The sequence below is a fragment of the Canis aureus genome, chromosome 1 (genome assembly GCF_053574225.1).
Source record: "Canis aureus isolate CA01 chromosome 1, VMU_Caureus_v.1.0, whole genome shotgun sequence".
NCBI lineage: Eukaryota > Metazoa > Chordata > Mammalia > Carnivora > Canidae > Canis > Canis aureus.
The window spans coordinates 96,345,723-96,367,276 of record NC_135611.1 but is presented as its reverse complement, the minus strand read 5'-3'; the positions used below and the strand labels follow the sequence as shown (position 1 = coordinate 96,367,276).

The following is a 21,554-nucleotide window of genomic DNA, read 5'->3' as shown; positions in this document are numbered from 1 at the left end:
ATAAATCTTCTAAAGGAAAAACACAGGCTGTAAGGTCTTTCACACTAGTCTCAGTGATGACTTTTTGGATTTAACACTAAAAGCAAAGGCAACAAAAGCAAAACTAAACAGTGGAACAACATCAAACTAAATCTTCTGCACAGCAAATGAAATCATCAACAAAATGGAAAGGCCACCTACAAAATAGAAGAAAATACTTGAAAATCATATATCTGATAAGGGAACGATATCCAAAAATTAGAATTCATACGATATCCAAAAAGTAGAATTCATACGATTCAACACCAACAAAACAAACAGGTTACAAAATGGGCAAAGGATCTAAATAGACATTTTTCCAAGGGATGCATCCTGGGTCACTAGGAGGTGCTCAACATCACTAATCATGAGGGGAATGCAAAGGAAAAAAGGAAATGAGGTATCACATCATCCCTGTTGGGATGGCTATTATAAAAAGACAATAGATAACAAGTGTTTGTTGAGGATAATCAAGAAAAGGGAATCCCTGTGCGCTGCTGGTGAGAAGGTAAATTGGTGCAGCCTCTATGGAAAATACTATGGAGGTTCCTCAAAAAGGTAAAAATAGAGCTACCCTATGACCAAGCAACTTCACTCTGGGTAGTTATCTGAAGGAAATAAAAACACCAACTTGAAAAGAAATACATACTCCCATGTCCACTGCAGCATTAATTAGGGTAGCCAAAACAGGGGAAGCTGGGTGGTTCAGTGGTAAAGCATTTGCCTTCGGCTCAGGTCGTGATCATGGGGTCCTGGGCTTGAGTTCTCCATCAGGCTCCCCCCGCAGGGAGCCTGCTTCTCCCTCTGCCTGTGTCTCTGACTTTCTGTGTCTCTCATGAATAAAAAAATAAAATATTTAACAACAACAAAAAAGAATAGCCAAAACATGACAGCAACCTAGGTGTCCAGTAACAGATGAATGGATAAACGCAGCTGTGGTGTATATACTACAATGGAATATTATTTAACCATAAAAAGAAGGAAATCTTGCCATTTGCCCAACATCGATGGACCTTAAGGGCATTAGGCTAAGTAAAATATGTCAAAGAAAGACAAGAGTTGATGATCTCACTTATATGCAGAACCTTAAAAAAAAGAAAAAAAAAACACCCCCCAAAAATCACAAATATAGAAAACCAATAAAAAAACACCCCCCAAAAAATCACAAATATAGAAAACCAATTGGGGGCTTCCAGAGGTGGGGGCTGGGCAAAATGGTAAAGATGGTCAAAAGGTCCAACTTCCAATTATAAAATAAATAAACCCTGAAGATGTAATGAACATCATGGTGACTACAGTTAATAACACTGTACTGCATATTTAAAAGTTGCTATAAGTGAATCACAAAGTTCCCATCAGAAGAAACATTTTGTAACTGTGTGTGGTAATGGAAGCTAACCAGATTTACTGTGGTGACCACTGTGCAACTTATATTCCATATAAGTATATAGGGTCAGGGTTAGGGTTAGGGTTATAACTTATAACCTAAGTTATAAGTTGTAAGTTATAACCCTAACATGCTTATATGGAATTATTATATCATACACCTGAAACTAATATGTTACAACTCAACTGCATCTCAGTAAAAATAAATAAATAATAAACAGTGCAATTAATGGATGCCTGAAGATGCATTCATTTAAGAAATCATAGCTCTTCCTTTTCTAGCCACGATAAGGTAGCAAAGACTGGATTTACTGTCTTCCTGATATAGCCAAAACTGACTTTTCATGACACTGGACACAAGGCAATATGGGACAGTGATGACAGGAAAAACAAGCAAGGTGAGCCCTACCTCTGCACAAGCTTATCCAGAAGGAGGTGCCGAGAGGTGGAGCAAAGCCAAGCCCACTGCACCCTCAGTAAAAGAGAAGCTGGGAGCCCAGAGGGACACAGGTAATAGTGTGCAAGACATAGGTAATACTGCAGAAATTTGAAGAGTCCCTCCTGAGTATCCATCAGAGTACTAAGCACTCTACACATGTGATGAAACTCCCCAAGGCCAAGAGAACCACCTTTTAAAAGGAGGAAAGAGTCAAGGCATTCAATAAACACCAAGCAAAATGCCAATGAAGAAAACTATACCAAGGAACACCATAATTCAAAGCTGCACACAACCAGTGATAAGGAGAAAATCATAAAGCAGCTCTAGAAAAACAACATGCTGCGGTAAAACAAAGATAATGACAGTAGATCCCTCGCAAGAAAAAAAAAATTCAGCCAAGACGACAGTGTTGCAACATCTTTAATGTAGTGAAAGATAAATAATGCCAACCTGGGATTCTATACCGAGCAAAAATATTTTCAAATACAGAGTTGTATCACCAGCCAAAGAAGCTTATCAACAGAGGACATGCATTACAGAAATGTTAAAGGATGATAGATATTGGTAACAAATCCAAGTATGTGTCTACAAAAAGGAATAAATGAAGTGGAAACAGGTACAGAAATAAATTTATGCCATTTTTCTAATTACTTAAATCTCTTTTAAGAATAATATATTTTGGGGGGCGCCCAGGTAGTTCAAAGCATCTGTTTCTTGATTTCAGCTCAGATCTTGTTCTTAAGGTCATGAGTTCAAGCCCTGAGCTGGGCTCCACATTGGGTGTGGAGCCTACTTAAAAAAAGAACAATAGATTTTTTTAAACAAAATTAATCATGAAGCATGGGTTTTAAAGCATACACAAAAGTTAAAAGTGCATAACAATAGCACAAAGACTAGAGAAAAATAATAAAAGTACTTAATATAACATTCTTGTATATGAAATGTTTTATTCATGTGACAGTAGTTAGATAAGGAAAGTTACACAGTTCCCACCCTAAAGCAATCAATAAAATAAATCATAAAAGTGAATAGTCAAAGAAATAAAATAGAATCATAAACAATATTCAATTATGTCAAACAATGGCAAAAAAAAGTGAAACAAATGAGAATAGAGAAATAGAGAATAAGAAAACAAGAGATTTTTAAATATCAATAATCATATTAAAGGTAAACAGTCTGAATATTCCAATTGAAGGCAGCCATTAAGATGAAAAAGCAAGACCCAACAATATGCTGCCTTACTAGAAAAACGTTTTAAATAAACAAACATAAATAGCTTAAGAATAAAAAGACAGGAAAGAATAGATTATGCTAACACCAATCCAAAGTAAACTGGAGTAGTTATATAAATAGCAGGCATAACAGAATTCATAGCAAAGAATATTACCAGGGATAAAAAAAAAAAAAAAAAAAAAAAGACTATTTTAAGATAATAGAGAGCAGTCCATCATGAGACATGACAAAATTAAATATTTCTGCACTTCACAACAGGGCCTCAAAATACTTGAAACAAATGCTAACAGAACTGAAAAGAAAAATAGAAAAATTCACAATTATCCTTAACTTACATTTAAAGAATTTTCCACTAAACAGAACACAAAATTTGATAAAGAAAAAATGACGACCTAACAAAATACAGAGCTACATGGTGTTCATGGGTCTAAAGAGTCAATAATGCCAAGATCAAATCTCTACAAATGGATCTACAAACTGAATAAAATCTCAATCAAAATCCCAGCAGGATTTTTGTAGAAATTAACATGTTGATTCATATAGAAATGCAAAGTATCTAGATGAGACAAAACAACTTTGACAAACAAATGTGATGACTAACAATACCTATTTACTTTAATGTGACAATACTCAAGACAGTATGGCATTGGTCTCAAGATAGACAAACAGATTAATGGAACAGAAAACACTCCAGATATAAGCCTACACATACATGAACATTTCATTTCTGACAAAGGTGCAAAGGTAAATAAGAGGGAAGGACATTCTTTTCAACAAATGGTGCCTGGACAATCAGATATCTATGTACAAACGTTTATGAGTCCATACATCACGTTACACACAAAATGGATCACTGACCTAAGAGTAAACCAAAACTATGGAAGTTCTGGAACAAAACTTAGAAGAAAATCATGTGTGACTCTGGTTTAGGGGAAGATTCTGTACACACACCAAAGTCACAATCCATGAAAGAACAAGCTGATAAACTAAACTTCATCAATATTAAAATTTTGTTCTTTCAAAGAACTGCTGAGAATAAGAAGTCAATTCACAGATGGAAAGAAAATATTTGCAAAGCATACATCAGAAAAAGGTCTTGTATCTATAATAATAGTAAGAAAACACAATAATAAAAATTCAAAACTCAGTAATAAAACAACCCAATTAAAAATGGGTAAAAGAGGGGTGCCTGGGTGGCTCAGTAGTTTAAGTGTCCAACTTTTGATTTCAGCTCCGATCATAATATCAGGGTCCTGAAATCCAGCCCTATATCAGGCTCCACACTTAGTGCAGAGTGTGCCTGTCCCTACCCCTCCCCATGCTTGCTCTCTCTCTTTCTCAAATAAATAAAAATCTTTTTTAAAAATGTGTAAAGGATCTGAAGAGATACATCACAAAAGAAGAAACAGAGATGTCAAGTGAGCACATGAGATCATTAGACATTAAGGAACTGCAAATCACATCCACAAGATTGTGCCAAGCCTTTGGTGAAGATGCAAAAGAAAAAGGAATTCTCATTACTTCTGGTGGGAACTCATATATGCTGGTCCAGCCAATGGGACATCAGTTTGGCCGTTTAACAAAAAATGTACATAGATACTTATCATATGAAGCCATTCCAGTCCTAACCATTTACCCAAGGTAACTGAAAGCATATGTCCACGCCAAGGCTTCTATGCAAATATGTACAGCAGCTTCACTCCTAAGTCCCCCAAAACCAGAAATAAGCCAAGTATCTATCCAAATACCAACAGATTATCAAATTCTGGCATACCCATACAATGTAATAGTATTCAGCCATAAAAAGGAAGTACTGAAATTCACTACAAAATAAATAAATATCAAAATAATTATACTGAATACAGAAGCCAGGCAAAGGAAAAATTACACAGAACATTTATGCACAGTTCTAGAAAATGAAAACTAATCTAGAGTGACAGTGTGGTTCAGTGGTTGCATGAAAAAGCTTTTGGGGGTGAAGATATATCCATTATACAGGCTGTTTAAGGTTTCACAGGTATAGACATGTCAAAGCTCACCAAATTTTTTTTCCTAAAAAAACACGCATTTTATTGTACATCAATTATAACATAGAGCAGCTGTTAAAGGTACCTTAAAAAGAAGACACATTACAATAAACCACGTCTCAGGAACAACACAAATCACAACAGAGTGCGCGTCAGTACCACCAACGTGCTGGACAGTGTCATGTCATGTCCACACAGACCTTCCTCACCGACTATCTCACAACAGTCATGTGGTACAGTTGTCATTATTTTCATTTCACAACAGAAGAAACTGAGATACAAAGTTCAGAAGGAAACTTGCCTAATGAAATACAATGTAGTGAGGGAGGCTCAGCCCAGGGCTTCTCCCTTGATCCATGACTCTGCCTACTGGTAGGGACGGCTGCTCACCATTCAACCAAGAATGTCACTGATTGATAGGGGTACCTGGGGGGCTCAGTCAGTTGTCTGCCTTCAGGTCAGGTCACGATCTCAAGGTCCTGGGATCCAGTCCAGCATCGACCTCCCTGCTTGGCGGGCAATCTGTTTCTCCCTCTCCCTCTGCCCCTCCTCCTGCTTGTTCGTTTTCTCTCTCACTCTCACATGGTCTCTCAAATAAATAAAATCATTAAAAAAAAAAAAAAAGAATGCCATCAATGAGTGAATAAATGTGCTCTGAGCACATAAGTAAAAAGAATGACATCTTGACTCCACGGTTCCCAGTAAGTGTTCTTATTGTTAAGACAGCAGACATGTCTGCTGAAAGAGAAAATGCTCCGGGACTCGCACCAAGGGTGCGTCCAAATGGCTTACACCTTCGATTGCACACTACAGGCTTTAGAGATTCAAAAACCAGTTACCAAAATGGGTATTTTGTGAAAAGAAAATTGTTTTACTTTTAAAAGATGGGAGAAATGGACTGCCACTCTTCCTAATTTACACAGGCAGAATTAACTTCTCATCCTTTATGAACATCTTACATATTGTATTTAATTGCTCTTGGACATCTGCTCTCTACAGTTTAAATGTGATCCTTAAAAGCTACTTACTTAACTTGATACATAAACATAACAGAATATTCAGATGCAAAGGAAGCTTTATTATAGTTAGACAACAGGAAAGTAACATGCTGCTTACAAAATGAGTAATCTGGTTTCCTAAAATACCAAGTTACTACTTATTTAAAAATACAAGAAAAAATAAAACAAAGATGAGAACAATAGGCACTAACATCACTCTGAGGTCAGAAGCAGGAAATTACTTAGAATCAAAATCGCTGATTAATTCTATATCTTTACTTATATAATTCGGACATATAAGACAAAAAAAAACAATTTTATTAAAGTAATACATGGAGTTGAAGGAAATGAAATATTCCTGTAATAGTAATTCTCCAACTCACTATGTGTAACCACTCTTGGATGTTAATTTCAGTCTACCTCCTCCCCAGAACTGTAGCTCACACATTTAGTAATGTTCACTGAGTGCCTAGCAACCTGAGGGGTCAAACTCCAGGAGTAAGATTTGTATGCTTTTACATTTTATATTTAAGACATGATTTTGAGTTGATTTCTGTACAGTGAGATTTAGGTCAAAGTTCTTTTTTTTTTTTTTCTTTTTTTTTTACTTTACTTCTTGCATATGGATATGCAACTTTTCTAGTATCACACTTTCTGCCCCGAATTATCTGTGCTCCTATGTCAAATACCTTCTGGCCACACTGGATGGGTCTACTTCCAGGTTCTGTTATGTTCACTGATCAACAGGTTTATCCTTTCACCAATACCACACTGGATCTGCAGGAAACAAATTCTCTTGGTTTTCCTTAATCCAAGCATGTCCTCATTTCTTTCATTCTTAAAGGACATTTTCTCCAAATACAGAAGTTTCTCAGTTGACAAGTCTTTCTTTTCATCCTTTAGTAATGTTGTTCCACTTATTTCTGGATTTCCTTGCTTCTGATGAGAAATTAATTCATTCAAGTCATTGTCTCCCTATAAACAATGTGTTATTTTCCTCTGACTTTCAAGGGATTTTTTTGTTGGTTGGGTGGTCTTGGGTTTGTGGTTTCAAGCAGTGTCTGATGTGCCTGGTCATGGATCTTTTTGGGATTATCTTGTGTGGGCTTCCTCAGCTTCTGAAATCCTTCTGTTTACGTCTCTCACCATATTTACAAAGTCTTCATCCATTATTCCTCCAAATACTTCTTTTTTCCGAACCACACTTTCTCTTTTCCTTTTGATATCCTTCTGACACAAATGCTAAACACTTCAGTCTCGTCCCATAGGTCCCTGAGGTTCAGTTCATTCACTCAGGCTGGTTTCTCTGTTATTCAGACAAAATAGTTGCTAGTGATCCATTCTCAAGTTCACTCTCTCTTTCTTCTGTCATCTTTATTCTGTCTTTAGTCCATCCATCCTGCTTCTTATTTTGGCTAATATATTTTCCAGTCCTAAAGTGGGATACACTTAAAGTGCTATGTTTCCATTTGTTCACACAGTGAAGGCCTGAAATTAAGGCCCAATATCACATGCTTTCTAACATCTAGGGAAACCAGGTGAACCACAAATGGCCTGACCACAAGCTCCCCTCCCCTCTCTGTTGGCAGGGATAAGTCCCCTAGACAAACAACCCTCCTCACTGAAGAGACCAGGCAGGGCTCCTACATATCTCTGAGGAGTGGGTTCTCCAGGGTCAGAATGTAGAATTATTGAAATAAGCCCATCAGGGCACCTGGTTGGCTCAGTTGGTAGAGCATGCAACTTTTGATATCTCAGGCTCCTGAGATAAAAAAAAAAAAAAAAAAAAAAAAATTAAAGAGAAAACAACAACAAAAAAAACAAAAACAAACAAGTCCATTACATTCTCCTGTGGGACCCAGGGGGCAGCCCACCCTCCTGTCACTCTAAAGCTTGCCTCTCACTCACGGTCATGCTGGATCACTCTGCTCCAGATCACACCCTCTATGTGGTCCCTGTGGATGTCTGCAGTGTCCTCCTACTTTGGAATAGGAGGACATATGACTAAGAAACTGCTACCAACCACATCTATCTGTGGTCAGGTGTCAAGTGTCTAGTCATCCCAAGAAACCTAGAACAGGATTCCCTCCTGCATTAACCACATGAAGAGCAGGAAAATGAAATGGTTCACCCTTAATTCTTGGGAGCACTTTTACAGCAGCAGCTTTAAAATCTGTCTCAGATAATTCTAACATCTATTATCTTAGATGGCATCTGTTGAATGTCTTCTCCCATGCAAGCTGAGATTGTCGGGTTCTTTATATGCTGAGTAATTCTGTCCTGGACATTTTTGTTTCAGCAGTCAATGCTAAATGTATTCAGGATACACATTCCAACCAGCCTTCTGTGGATTGTGGTTTCAGTGTTGCTATGTTTGTGAAGACTCTGGCCAGTTTCGGATCTGGGCAGTGGTCCATCTCTTGGTTCAAATTCTCAGTGTCTGATATGCTGTTTAGTATCAGAGCCACACATGCTCATCCCCAGAGTGAGTCAGGAGCTTACAAACGACCTTATGGGATCACCTTGCTTTGTCCCCTCCTCTTTACTGTCTCTTGGTACTTTCCAGTACCCTGGGGCTTCCCATTTTGGACCTCCATTCAGAACACTGGGGTTGTTCCATCTTTCACTTCCAACAACTACAGATATGTCCATGGGCAAATGCAGATGGACAGAGAAAAGAAAAGCAGAACTTGCCCCCCACCCCCTTAATGACTGAGGAAGGTTCTCTTCCCCAAGATTCCTGATGTTTTGGGTCCTAGCTGCTCACTACAGGAGGTTCATCTCTCATTTCCCAAACCTGAATATGAGAGAGACTCCTGAAGTTCTCTCTGGCTGTGCCAATGTCCTCTTCTGGGATTTTTTTTTTTAGACCAGGCCAGTGGATGCCAAGAAAAAAACTGAATTCATATTTTTATTTTCAGCCCAGACCACTCTCCTAAACTGCTTAATTAACACGGCACTTGGATGTTTAACAATTATTTTTAACCAACCACTATTCCTGTCTCTTCTGAATGCACTCTGTCCACAGCTTTCCACATCTCTGCTGAAGGGAACTTCTCAATCTCTCCAGCCAGAATACCTGGAGTCCTTCTCTATACTCCTCTGATCTGTCAGGAGATTCTCCAGGGCCCGTCACCCTCCATCTGGACTATAGCCATAGGCTCCTGGCAGGGAGGGGCTCCTGCCTCTCACTTGGCCCTCCTGATACGGACTCTCAACATAGAGATCAGACAGATCTTTAAAAGCCCAAGATCGCATGGCCCTCTGCTGAGAAACTGTAGTGAGCCCTTCTCATTCAGAGTAAAAGTGGTAACAACCCTACTGGGACGCCCCTACTGCTTCTCACACAAGACATCCCATCACTCCCCTCCTGACTGGAATGGGGGCAGTGACGGGGAATGTCGCAGGCATAAATGTCTTCTACTATCTGCATGATTAATCTCCTCAATTCCAATCAGTCTTCACTCCAATGTCACCTTCTCAATGAGGTTTCTTCTGATGCCCTATCCTGAGTGCAACCCCCTCCCCCTGCTCAGGCCCCTTCCCCTACTGCTTTTTCTAGAGCACTCTAGACTTCCACCATAATTCACAATGTATTACTTGCCATGCCAGCCGCCCCTCTGCTGCAGTATCAGCTGGATGGCGCCAGTGATCTCTCTGTATTTGTTCACAGCTGCACGCCCAGTGTCTAACCAGTGCACGGCTCAACAAATATTTACTGTGTGAGGAGAATAAATATCCCTAGAACACAGTGTGTGGGCAAAGCACACAGCAGGAGGACAGGAGGTTAAGGAAGCGCCGACAACCCACCTTGTAGGCCTCGTAAACTGAGATGGGAGAGCTGAGAGAATCCACGCTATTTTCTCAAATTCACAATGCCCAGGTGTAAATTGCCTTATTCTTGTTCAATTCCAACAATTTTCTAATAGGGCAGTTATGATACTTGCAGATTTTCTCTCTCCTACCAGATTTTACATGAGCAATTCAAAGGGAATGCTACTGATTCATACATACGTGTTTCCTCCACAGCAGCTAACAGGTCAACGGTATAAAGTCAACAAATAACCTCCCCAACACTGTAAGTAGAAGTGGTCACCGAATTACACTTCAAAGTACAAAGAAATGAGAGTCTGCAGTGAGAGAAGCATGTTCATAAACAAACCTAACTTCAGAGAGCAGAAGGAGTGCAGGTCTCTGCAGAGGTCAGCAGAAAGCAGTCCACTAAGCCTGGTGGTGCTGTCCATTGCTCACGACACAGGTAAATGTCTGACACTATACTAGCCTCTTGAGAAAAGCAGTCTTATTTTTGTTATTACACTTTTCTTCCTCCTGAAATAGTCTGACCTTATTAATCAGATTTGGCACCAAAAGGTCTTTTGCTATTTATGAAAATCAAATTCACTCTCATAGGATAAAGATGAGTCACTATTAAGGATATTCAAAAGAATGAAGCTCACATTCTGATGCAAACTCTAAGATGATTTCAGCAAAGGTTATAAACAAAACTTTCCAAAATGACTACAGTGTTCAGGACAACATGCACGCAGGATCTAAAAATCCGTATTACTTCACAGACACACCTTAAATAGAGTTCCTGGTCACTTTGCCAAGAAACTGCCTTACTGAGAAGCACAGCCTAGATTCAGATGAACAGGGACACTTCCCACCCTGTTCCCATTACACCTGAGTGCTCTCATTTCCTTCCTCTCATTTTTAATTTGGGGAATGGTCAATCCAAATAAAAGTTATTAAAGATTATTTTCCTGAAAAGTTTCTAAAAAAAGAATGTTAAAAGTGTACTAGTAGTTAGTCACCAAATGAAGCAAGTGATCAGAATTACCATCACCAAAAGTGAGACAACCTAATATCAAGTGCCACTGCATAAAATGAAAATGAAAAACAGAGTATGGCCCATTGAGTATTTTTGGCTAAATATTCTAACCTACATCTAAATTTGAGGAAATGACTCAGTCATATCCAGAATGTGTAAACCTCAGTAGGATAATTTGCCTGAATAGTGCTATAAAAAACAAAGAGATGGAAGACTTGTCTAGATTTAAAAAACAAAACAAAACAAAAAAACCCATAGATCTAACCAAATGCAATATATGACATTTAACTAGATCCTGAATTGAAAAAGCAAAGCCAAGAGTCACCACAAACAACATTCTGAAACATGTGGGGAATCTGAAATTAATGCTAATATTGTTAGGTATAGTACTAGTTTTGTGGTTATGTAAGAGTTTGTTCTTCCTCCTAGGAAAGGTACGCTAGTCCAGCGAAGGTTCACCTGGTCATTTTGAAATGGCTCAGCAAGAACGAATAGAGGAGGGAAGTGAGAGGAGAGGTGTACGGGGATGGGCAGATCTTGGTGAGGTGCATAAAGAGGTTCATTTTTTCTGCCTTTCAAATTTTCTGGTTTGATTATTCCCAAAATAAAAAGCTAGATGAAATAAAAGAGAACCATGGAGCAGTGGAAGTACTACACATCCTGTCCATAGTGATGTATGCCCAAGCAAGAAGCCCTAACAGTTATTTTAATTACAATAAGGTTTCTTGACACAAACCCCAGATCATCTAGAAGAGGCAAGAAACAAAGGCCAGGAATGAGGCAATCAGTCACCATTTTCTGCGCACACTTAAAAGAAATTCCCTAAACTGTCAAAAGAATCCTAATCCTCGGAACTTGTTTTACTTGGTTCTTACAAATGTATTAAAGGATGGTATCATTTGAGGAGCTACTTCTAAGAGGGAATTTTATTTCAAACTATTGGAACATTCTCCCAATGAGACAAACATAGGAGGTGGAGCTTTATTTAAGGTGAAAAGGCTAGAGAATAAAGTAGAGCTCTGTAGTGTACAAAGATTCCCAATTTCGGACATTGCAGGAAGGTCCTATGGTAATAATCTTAATTGTTTTTAAATTGGCTAGTGCTTTCAATCATCAACATTGTATTTTATATTTTATAGTATCCAAAATCAAATATCTATATCTATATCTATATCTATATATATATATATTACAAGTAAAAGTACTGGTTTAAGTATAGGACAGTCGGTTACATTAAATTTTTCTAATTACATCTGATATAATACTATTTAAAGAATACTATTTAAAGAATTCGGATCCAGTATGTTTCTATAATCCTCTTCATTAACTATATACTTTTAATAGTCATCACTGAACAATCTCTTTTCTCGAAAACACGAAAATTTAGAATACCCATCTAAGAATCACATTATAGTAATGGTCTACTAATACTCATGTTCACTAGGAATATTACTTTCTCCAAAACAATCATTTTTAATTTAACGTGTTTTAAGAAACTTTATAAAAAGTTCAAGTAAAAAAAGAAAAAACCCAAAGAAAGCTAAACGCTGGGTTTTGATCAATTTTCTCTGTAAAGTATCATCACAAAAGGACAGAAGTGACGCTGACTAGGACAGCCAGGGGCATCCAAATGGGGAGGTGGGGAGGTACAGCCTCCTCTGGACCACCCAGCGCTAAACCTCGCTCAGGCCTATAAGAGCTCGGAGGGGCAGGACTTGCCAGACCTCCTGCACTACAGCTTCTAGTCTGCATGTAGCTCAGACATTCTACCCTGAGGAATTTACTACAATCTTCATAGTACTAGGAAAGCACCGCATTTATTGTTTCCACAACATTCTCCCCCCACCTCCATTTTCTACCCCCATGTGGCTGTCCCAGCTGCTCCTGTGTGAAGCGGATGAGAGGCGGGGCTGCTGACAGTGACAAGGGTTGTGGGCCACACTGCTCAAGGAGCATCTACAATAGGAAGCAAACTCAGCATCTTTTAGCTGAAAGAGGTCTACCAATAAGGGAGACAGAAACTAAGAATGGTCTACTGCGTGGATTCTAAGAAGCTCTTACAGTAGTTCACAGCCAAAAAGAGGACGTCCCAGGGATCACATTAGCCATGGTAAATCCATCAATTTAAAACCAATTTTAAGGCGGGAAAAAAAGTGGTATTTTCATGAGGATCATCTACTATAAGAAAGGGAAGAGAAGTGATATGGTGAAAATATCTGGATCAAAATATCCAGAAGAGGATTTTGCTCCACAGAAATTTCAGAAACCACTCCTTCAGATAATACATTAAACAAACCTTAAAGAAATTGCACTGTTGTATTAAAAAAAAACAAACAAAAAAACTAGGCCCAACTGAGGGTGCATCAGTAACCATTGCACAGACGTGAAAGTGAACCAAAATGTCTGTGTCTTTCTTCTTCAAAGTGTGAACGTGGCCTCACGGAGAATTCAACTCCATAGAAAGTGAGACATGACAGAGCTATACATATATGAGCAATGAACCTGAAAACAACTGAAATACATTTCCTCAGACTCACTTAGGAAGAAAGACAAAGACAGAAAACTATCCTTTATAAGTAGACGGGAAAATGTCGAAGCATTCTGAATTTTATGATAAATAATTTAATAAAAACTTTAGAAATAATTACAATCATGAGAATACATGGTCCAAAATGAATTAAATTTACAAGTAGTTTCTAATTAGCGGGTCCCTGATTGAGGAAGACCCTAAAGAACTTCAGTACTCTGGAAAGAAAATGCTAATTCCTAGACCTCAAAAGGCAGGGACAGCTCATGAGTGAACAGGGAAAGAGCTAATGTGACCACTCCTGTTTCTTCAGGACAGTCAACTAGGCTTCTTTCATCTAGCCAATGCCAACAGTGCTCTCATGCAACTGTTCTACTTTCTTGTGGTTTTAATGCAAAACCATTTTATCTTCAAGATCTGATAAATACCCAAATTATCAAGTTCATCTTTCTCCTACCCCCTATCGCTGCCATCCACTAACTCCCCATCCAAAAAAATTACTGACACATTAAAAACCACTGTATTAATCTCTAAGGGCTGCTACAACAAATTATCATAAACTTGCTGGCTTTAGGAGCACAAAAATCTTCCCATCTCACAGTTCTGGAGGACAGAAGTACAAAATCAAGATGCTGGCAGGGGTGGGACTGGGAGGGTTCCTTCTGGAGGCTTCTGGCTTCTGGTGGCTGCCAGAGATCCCTGGCCTTCCTGGACTCGTGAAGGCCTCTCTCCAATCTCTGTCTTCACAGGACCTTCTCCTGCTTCTCCTCTTCTTATAAAGACACTTGTTTTAAGATTCATTCAGATAATCCAGAATGAGGCCATCTCAAGATCCTTATCACTTTATCTGCAAAGACCCTTTATCCAAATAAAGTCACACTCACAGGTTTCAGGCTTACCTATCTGCAGGGGTCTGGAGGTAGGGAGAAGGTCATTCCACCAGTCACGGTCTTTCTAGGGTTAGTTATATCCTAATTACCAATAAGTGCTTGCTTCTTTAAAGAATTTCAGAAACACACCACACCATCCTTTTTCTGAACCTTGCTTTATTTCCAATATTATTTATCAGACAATTCTTTTCAACTGGATCCATTTCCACAGAAATCCTTCTTTGAGTGCTTTCATTAGTCACTGTGAACAAGACTGGCATGGTAAAACAGGCAGGTATCAAGTGCTTTTGCCTGCAAGTAGAGTATTTTTGTGGACTACCAAAGTAGAAGCTTTTTCCTGAGTCTTACACATTGACCCAGGTAGTCACCAGTTTCACTGAATTGTATTTTGATTTCTCCTTATCCATCCTCATCAGGATAAACATTCTTATAAAGATAAGGTTAAACATACAATTTTAACCTGTCCAGGCACAAACATGCCTGAAGTGTTCACACACTGCTTTTCACTTTTACATTGTCCCTGTTATTTAATTCATAAAGCTAGTAAGTAATCAACATGCACATCTGAAATGAACCCTACTTTCTGAAACAAAGACCTCATGAATTAGGAATACTTCTAAATTCTCTCATCATACAAAAGAACCAAAGTTTCAGACTGATTGGTTGAGGCAAGCTTTCATTATCAATGTTAGGGAAAGGCTTTCTTAAGAGAGTCTTTCCAAAAAAGCAGCTCACGTACCTTTTTTGTAGTGACAGATAAAACATCTCCGCTCTATATTCAGGCCACCCACTAACCCCAACCTTTGTCCTGCTGCCCAGACACATACCCAGCTAACATGAAGCCTGGGAAGCCCTGCCCACTCCTCCCATGGGGTCTGACCACATGCGCATGCTCTTTGTGGGTGTGCGTGCACATTTATACAACCACATAAAAGTTTTAAAGTATCAGTGCAATTCTTCAAGAAAAAATATGACTGATAGAATAACGTAAAAATTAAGAATTGATACAGAAAAGCGAGAAAACACCAGAACAAGAGAGCAACAGGCGGCAAACCCAGCATCTTCTCAACTACCTAAGCTAAAAAAGCGCATTTTGAATACAGACTTTGCTACCAAAGCAAACAACACAGTACTAGTCTCTTTATCCAAAATGCTGCCTTTTCAATTAACACCCTTTTGCCTTATGCCCTGTAGTTGAGAATAAATCAAGATGAGTGAGAAGAGTTCATACCTCCACCAGGAATAATTGCCAACTTTGTTTCAACCAAGCCCATTTTTGCAGAGGAAGCTAAAAAGGAAAGAAAGAAATTAAGTAAAATGCACATCAGATTCCAACATTAAGACTTGAAAAAGTTAGTAAAATCAGCTTGAAATATTGTTTACTAATTAAACCTGTGTCACAAATCTTTTTAAAAGTCACTTCAGAAGGAATTCAGTTACGGAAATAAGTAAACACTGTCTAAATGATGTATATTAAGACATTCACATAACATTTCCCATTAAAAACTGCTCAGCAGTGAATGAATTTTCGATGCAGAAAAACTAAGGTTACAACTACATAATTTGACCTGATAGTGCCAACTCATGTTTGAAGGCTTAGCCCCCATTAATTATTCAGGACGGGGAGAGAGACTGTGTCTGACAAGCAGGAATCTTTAGCTGTCTGAAGAGTCCTCCAAATCAAACAGCTTAATATAACATATCAGATATGGCAGCTTTTCAGGACCAAATCTCTAGTTACTTTTGACAAATGGTTTTACTGTTCTGACAGCTGGACAGGGATCCTCTTTCCACGTTGTGTTTTTATGGCTACTTTAAAATATCTTAATTATTTCTTTACTTGCATATCAAAATGTGCTTGGACCACCTCCCATATCCTAATTCCCAGAATCTGCACTCTTTCAGAAATGGACTACATGTACCTTAGCTTTTCCATTTAAAACTCATGATTTCAGACAAGTAAGTAGAAATCTGAAATAAAGTGGAAAGCGGGGAGAGTCCACAAGGATTAGCAGCTACAAATCCCAGGAAACAGTCAAAAACTATCGAAAACACAATTATATTGGCTCTATTTTTAACAGGCAGCTGCTTCAGGAGTAATGGTGTGAGCCAGGGGAAGAATGGCAACAAGTATGTTGCCTGCTTTACCCAGTCCTTGGTCCCAGGGCCCCTTAGGTCACCCCAATGTGACCATATGGTGGCAGCGGACAGGGCTCTGCCAGGGTAATAGGAGTGGAGGCCAAGGTGCCAGCATGCCTGGGTTCAAATCCCAGCCCAGCCCCTGATTCTGGGCCATCAGGCCTCCTCTGTGTGCCCCAGCTCCCTCAAGCACCCCACAGAGTGCCTCGCACAGAGGGCTCTGAGGCCAACTGTGTGATGTAATACATGTCAGGGGCTTAGAGCAGGGCTGGGCACCAGGTCAGCACTCAGCACATGGCCAGCCAGCACTGTTCTCATTATTGTTCTCATTATTATTTTCATAATCGCCTCATCCAACTCACAGGAAACCAAGCAAGAAGTAAGTGAGCCTCAGAGAGATTAAGTTATCATTACTGTAGCTGACAAGAATTAAGTACTTGGACTGGGCACAGGCCACAGATTAGCTCCTGTTGTTTCCCTCATCTCAGAGGAGGAAATGGATCTGAAGAGGACAGAGCCAACGAGTCAAATTCACTTCTGTCTGACCCAATTCCTCTTCTCCTCCCAGCCTGCGAAGGCTAACACGAGACTATCAAATTGTTTTCTTAACTGAGAATCTTCAATATTTCATTAAGCCCAACCAAAGGGTGACTTCTACTAAACATTCTATTCAACAACAGGAAAAGAATAAAATATTTGGAATTATCTGAAGAGTAAGCACAAACTTCATTTCTCAAAGGATTACTTCTCACCTGCTACACGTATATCACATGCTAGTGCCAGTTCAAGGCCACCACCCAAAGCAAGTCCATCTATTGCTGCAATTGTTGGCACTGGAAGATTAGCTGAAATAGAAGGAAAGAGTTTATGTTTCTTCAAGATCGTTACCTTACTATGTGATTTATTTTAGACCTTTTTGTGTGAATTTATTTTTTTTTCGTAAGATTTTATTTATTCATGAAAGACAGAGAGTGGCAGAGACACGGGAAGAGGGAGAAGCAGGCTCCCCGTGGGGAGCCCAATACGAGACTCTATCCCAGGATCCGGGATCACGCCCTGAGCCAAAGGCAGATGCTCAACCACTGAGCCACCCAGGTGTCCCGTGAATTTATTTTTAAATGGGATACTATATACAGACTTTTGTAGCCCTTTTGCCTTTAACAAAACAGCCATTTCCTTTGTTATTACTCTTCAAAAACATGCAATGATTGTGTAGAGTTCCACCAAATAAATATGCAATAATGTCTTTAAATCTTCCGATATTGCTGAAATACTTGCATAAATATTTTTTGTTAAATTAGCACAATCACAGTTCTGATTTTGTCATCCTAGGACCTAAAGTCTTTTATGAAATGTGTGGTTCATACAAATTTCTACATGAAATGACTTAGGTATAAACTGCAAAACTCATGATCCTTTATGGGTCACTGTGGTACTCAGAATGACAATCTCATTCAACAAAGTAATACATCTTCTCAAACAACACAAAAGCTGACCAAGGGGCTGCTGGGGTACCGCCCACTAGTTCTATCACTGAGAACGAGGACAACAGGCCAGGCCACAGCTAGAAAATAATCCAACTTTATCAAAGAGCACACTTCAGATGGAAGAGGCTTTGAGAAGGTCCTGAGAACCAGTCCAAAAGCATGCCTGGAAAGGCATCAGCCAGCCACAGAGCTCCAACCAGACTTTCTTAAGCCCAGAATATTACTTTAATGAGATTCTGTAAATTAGAAGACATAGATTTCATTTTTAAAAGTGGTTCAAAAACTGACTGGTTAATTATTCTGTGAAGCAGACTCCTCCTTATTAGCTTTATTTTTGACAATGGGAATGTGAAGCAAGGCTGGCCAAACTTACTACAGTATAAACAGAACTGGCACCATCTCTTAATTGTTCTGATAAAAAATAAATAATAATCACGTGGCATGAGGTACTGGCTAATGCTATGAGGGTAATCATACTGTAACATATAAATATAGCAAATCAATACGTTATATACCTTAAACTTACACAATGATATATGGCAATTACATCTCAATTTTTAAAAATAAAATATAAATTAGTAAATAGAGTCATCCCTAAAAATCTCTTTCTTCAACAGGTATTCTAAAATAGGAAATTCCAGTCAGAGAGGTTCACCCTTTGACTCCTTTTAAAATACACAAATTTGTTGAAGTGCACGGAGTTTTATTCACACATGAAGGAATTTATCAGACTTATCTTAGGTACAAAGTCTGAAAAGGCTGGGAGGGAACACGTACACATACTGCCGCAGAAGACAAAAGCATTCCCAGAAAAGCAGGGGTGACGGGGCTATGGGACTGTCTGTACCTGCCCAAACATTCTGGGGAAGGTGAGGGCTTGAGAGGCCAGGCCTGACTCAAAGGTGCTCCGGGAGTGCACCTGACAGCACACTTGGTGAAAAAATAAACAGATCGCCACATTAGGGTCTACTGTCAGGAAATAAATTTAATGAAAAAATGGTATCTGGTTAACTTTATCTGACAAAAAAAAACAAAACAAAACAAAAAACAAAGATAATAAAGGAATATAATGGCAAGTTCATCTGAGAGGCTTCCAAGATCATCTCAAACCACGACAAGTCAAATGGAGTTACTCTGCTACCCACTCTCAATCCTTTCTTTCTAAGAACCTAGCAATGAAATGATGGTATTTCTAGACTCCTCTGGTCTCCTGCCTCCCCAGTCTCATGTCTCTCCCATCAGAACCTCTCCCTAGGCTTCCTTCCAGCCTCGGCTCCCATCCTTGTCCCAGGACAAGCTTTCTGAAGGAGAAGAAAGGAGAGCCACCACTGCCACTTACCCTGACCACAGAGCTCCAGCTCCACCCATCTCTCCCAGGCTGCTCTGGCTCTGCTTTCAGTGACACTGGGAGGCTATCCTGTAACCAATGGCCACTACCCGGTCCCTGTTAAACTTGCTGCCTCTGATGATCAGACATTAGTGCCGGACACTCATCCATGAATTCCTCTTCATGTGTCTGGGGAATCCCTCTGTCAACTTTCCTGTCTTTCTTTCCACTTTCAGTTTATTTTTCAGCATTCCTCCCCTTCTAACAGAAGCTCTGCCAGGAATTCTCTCATTCCCACCCAGAACTTTCACCATATATAATACCAAGGATGTCCAAATCTCTGCCTCAAACAGAAACTTCACTCTCCACTGCATCTCTTTGACTACCTGCTTATTTGGACATCTCTACTTAAATGCTTTGATGAGTTGATGTTCAAATCAACTTCCTGTCAGTCCTTCTATATTCTATTTCACACTCAGTAGTATCTCCTCCACCAAGTTACCCAAGACAGATGACCCAGAGTCATCCCAGATGTCCTCCTTTCCACAGGTCACAAATCTGCAAGCCCCCCTCCCTTTCCAACAGCCAGTCCTGGGGTCTTTCCTCATCAGCAGGAAGTCTCTACCAGACCTTCACCCTCGACTGGCCCCTTCCAATGCATCTTCCATATTTCCTATAGGATAATCTTTCTAATATGCAAATGGAATCCTGCCACTGCCCTCATTTACAAGTGTACAAGGATTTATTCCACACCCAGGATAAAAATGGAGAAAACAATCAACATGGCACAGGAGACCCCCCAAAACTAGGTTCTGTCCACTCACCTGACTTCTTCTCCAATCTCAGGCACGTACTCTATGTCCTAGCCCCCAACCACTTAAAGCACCTCCAGTTACTCTTCCATCCATGCCTGTGGATGAACTGCCCTCTGCCTGGCATGCCTAGCTAGCACCTAATTATCTTTCAAGGCACTGCTCCAAGTCCCTTCCTTTGCACTTCCATGGCACTCTGTACATGCTTTTCTATCAGAACATTTGCCACACATTCTGAAACAGAGATTAATACCACATCAGTGCTGGTCAGTAACATCCTTCTTACTACCCTGGGGCTGCTTCTTCTGTCCCTATTACATTAAACCTCATATCCTCCCTGCTTTTCTTTTTATTATGAACTTCTTTCACTTAATACTTTAAAGAAATAACATCAATGTATGTAGCCCAATGGAGCTACAGAAAAGATAAAGTATTAAGGGTTTCTGAGCAGGAGAGAACAGGAAGAGGATGGAGTTCTCTCCTTGCCATGGGAAAATGCAGAAAGCACTCACCAGCTACCTGCGGGAAGCCAGCTCTTCAGAGAGAAAAACCACAAAGGTGAGTTTAAGGATCTCTAAAATCAAACCCAGGTCTGAAACACTGACACTACTGAGGTCCAGTTTCTGAAAATTTCAACTCCTACCTAATACAGGTTGTCTCAAATTCTTTAGATTTTTCCCTCTAAAATAAGAACAGATTTATAAAATGTCATTAAAAGAAAAAAAAGAGTTAATGCAGATAAAAAACACAAAATTGATTAGTAAATATACCCTCCCTTTCACCGCAAGAGGCACTATAAACAGAGATTATGTTGATAAAATAAAATGATTGGGGACAGGGCATGCGCAACAAGCAGGTTTCAATTCCACCTGACCTGGAGAACAAGGCAGGACCTAAGGAGAAAGAAACAAATCCAAACAAGCTGATCTGGGAGATGGGGGTGGAGGTGAAAGCTGTCCCATGCTCAAATTTTCTTAATCCTGAAGGTGAAGAATCAACACTTGCCCCCTATATGCTTATATTCTCTGGAAATAATGAGAATTATTTTTAAATTTGATAGTTAAAAACTTAAGAAACTTTCTCAAGGTGCTAGGTTTTTTAACATTACGTCTTATTCAAAAAATATAAAATAAAATGACATGGAATGTAGGGTCCTTATATAAAATAACAACAAAGAAAATAAGGTATCAACACTCTCAAATCATTATGCAGGTAAATTACTTGCTCCTTTCAAAGGCGGATTAACATAAATTAGCATCCATAAAGCAGTCTATAAAATTTTTCCTACTAAAAAATTATGTAAGCAGAACAGCTTAATTAGCATTCAATGAGTAATTAAATTTCAGCCATTTTACAATATTGTATATTCTGAAGTTCTAGTATGTCAACTGTATACTTTGATTAAAAAACATTTTTAAGGGCAGGCTGGGTGGCTCAGTG

At 39.2% G+C, this 21,554-nt stretch overlaps 1 protein-coding gene across 4 annotated transcripts in view; it reads right to left on the bottom strand.

Annotated features, from left to right (window-relative positions):
* AUH (AU RNA binding methylglutaconyl-CoA hydratase) overlaps positions 1 to 21,554 on the bottom strand; it is a 159,770-nt gene that overhangs the window by 79,673 nt on the left and 58,543 nt on the right. For 3 of the 4 annotated variants that reach the window (XR_013386562.1, XM_077910106.1, XM_077910095.1), the window contains 2 exons: positions 17,241 to 17,333; positions 15,581 to 15,637 (listed from right to left, as the gene is read on the bottom strand). The exons of the other annotated variant lie outside the window; for it this stretch is intronic. Coding sequence is in view for 2 of the 3 variants with exons in the window: in XM_077910106.1 (XP_077766232.1) it covers positions 15,581 to 15,637; positions 17,241 to 17,333 (150 nt within the window). In the remaining variant the exon portion in view is untranslated. The remainder of the gene's footprint in view (positions 1 to 15,580; positions 15,638 to 17,240; positions 17,334 to 21,554) is intronic. 4 annotated transcript variants of the gene reach the window in all.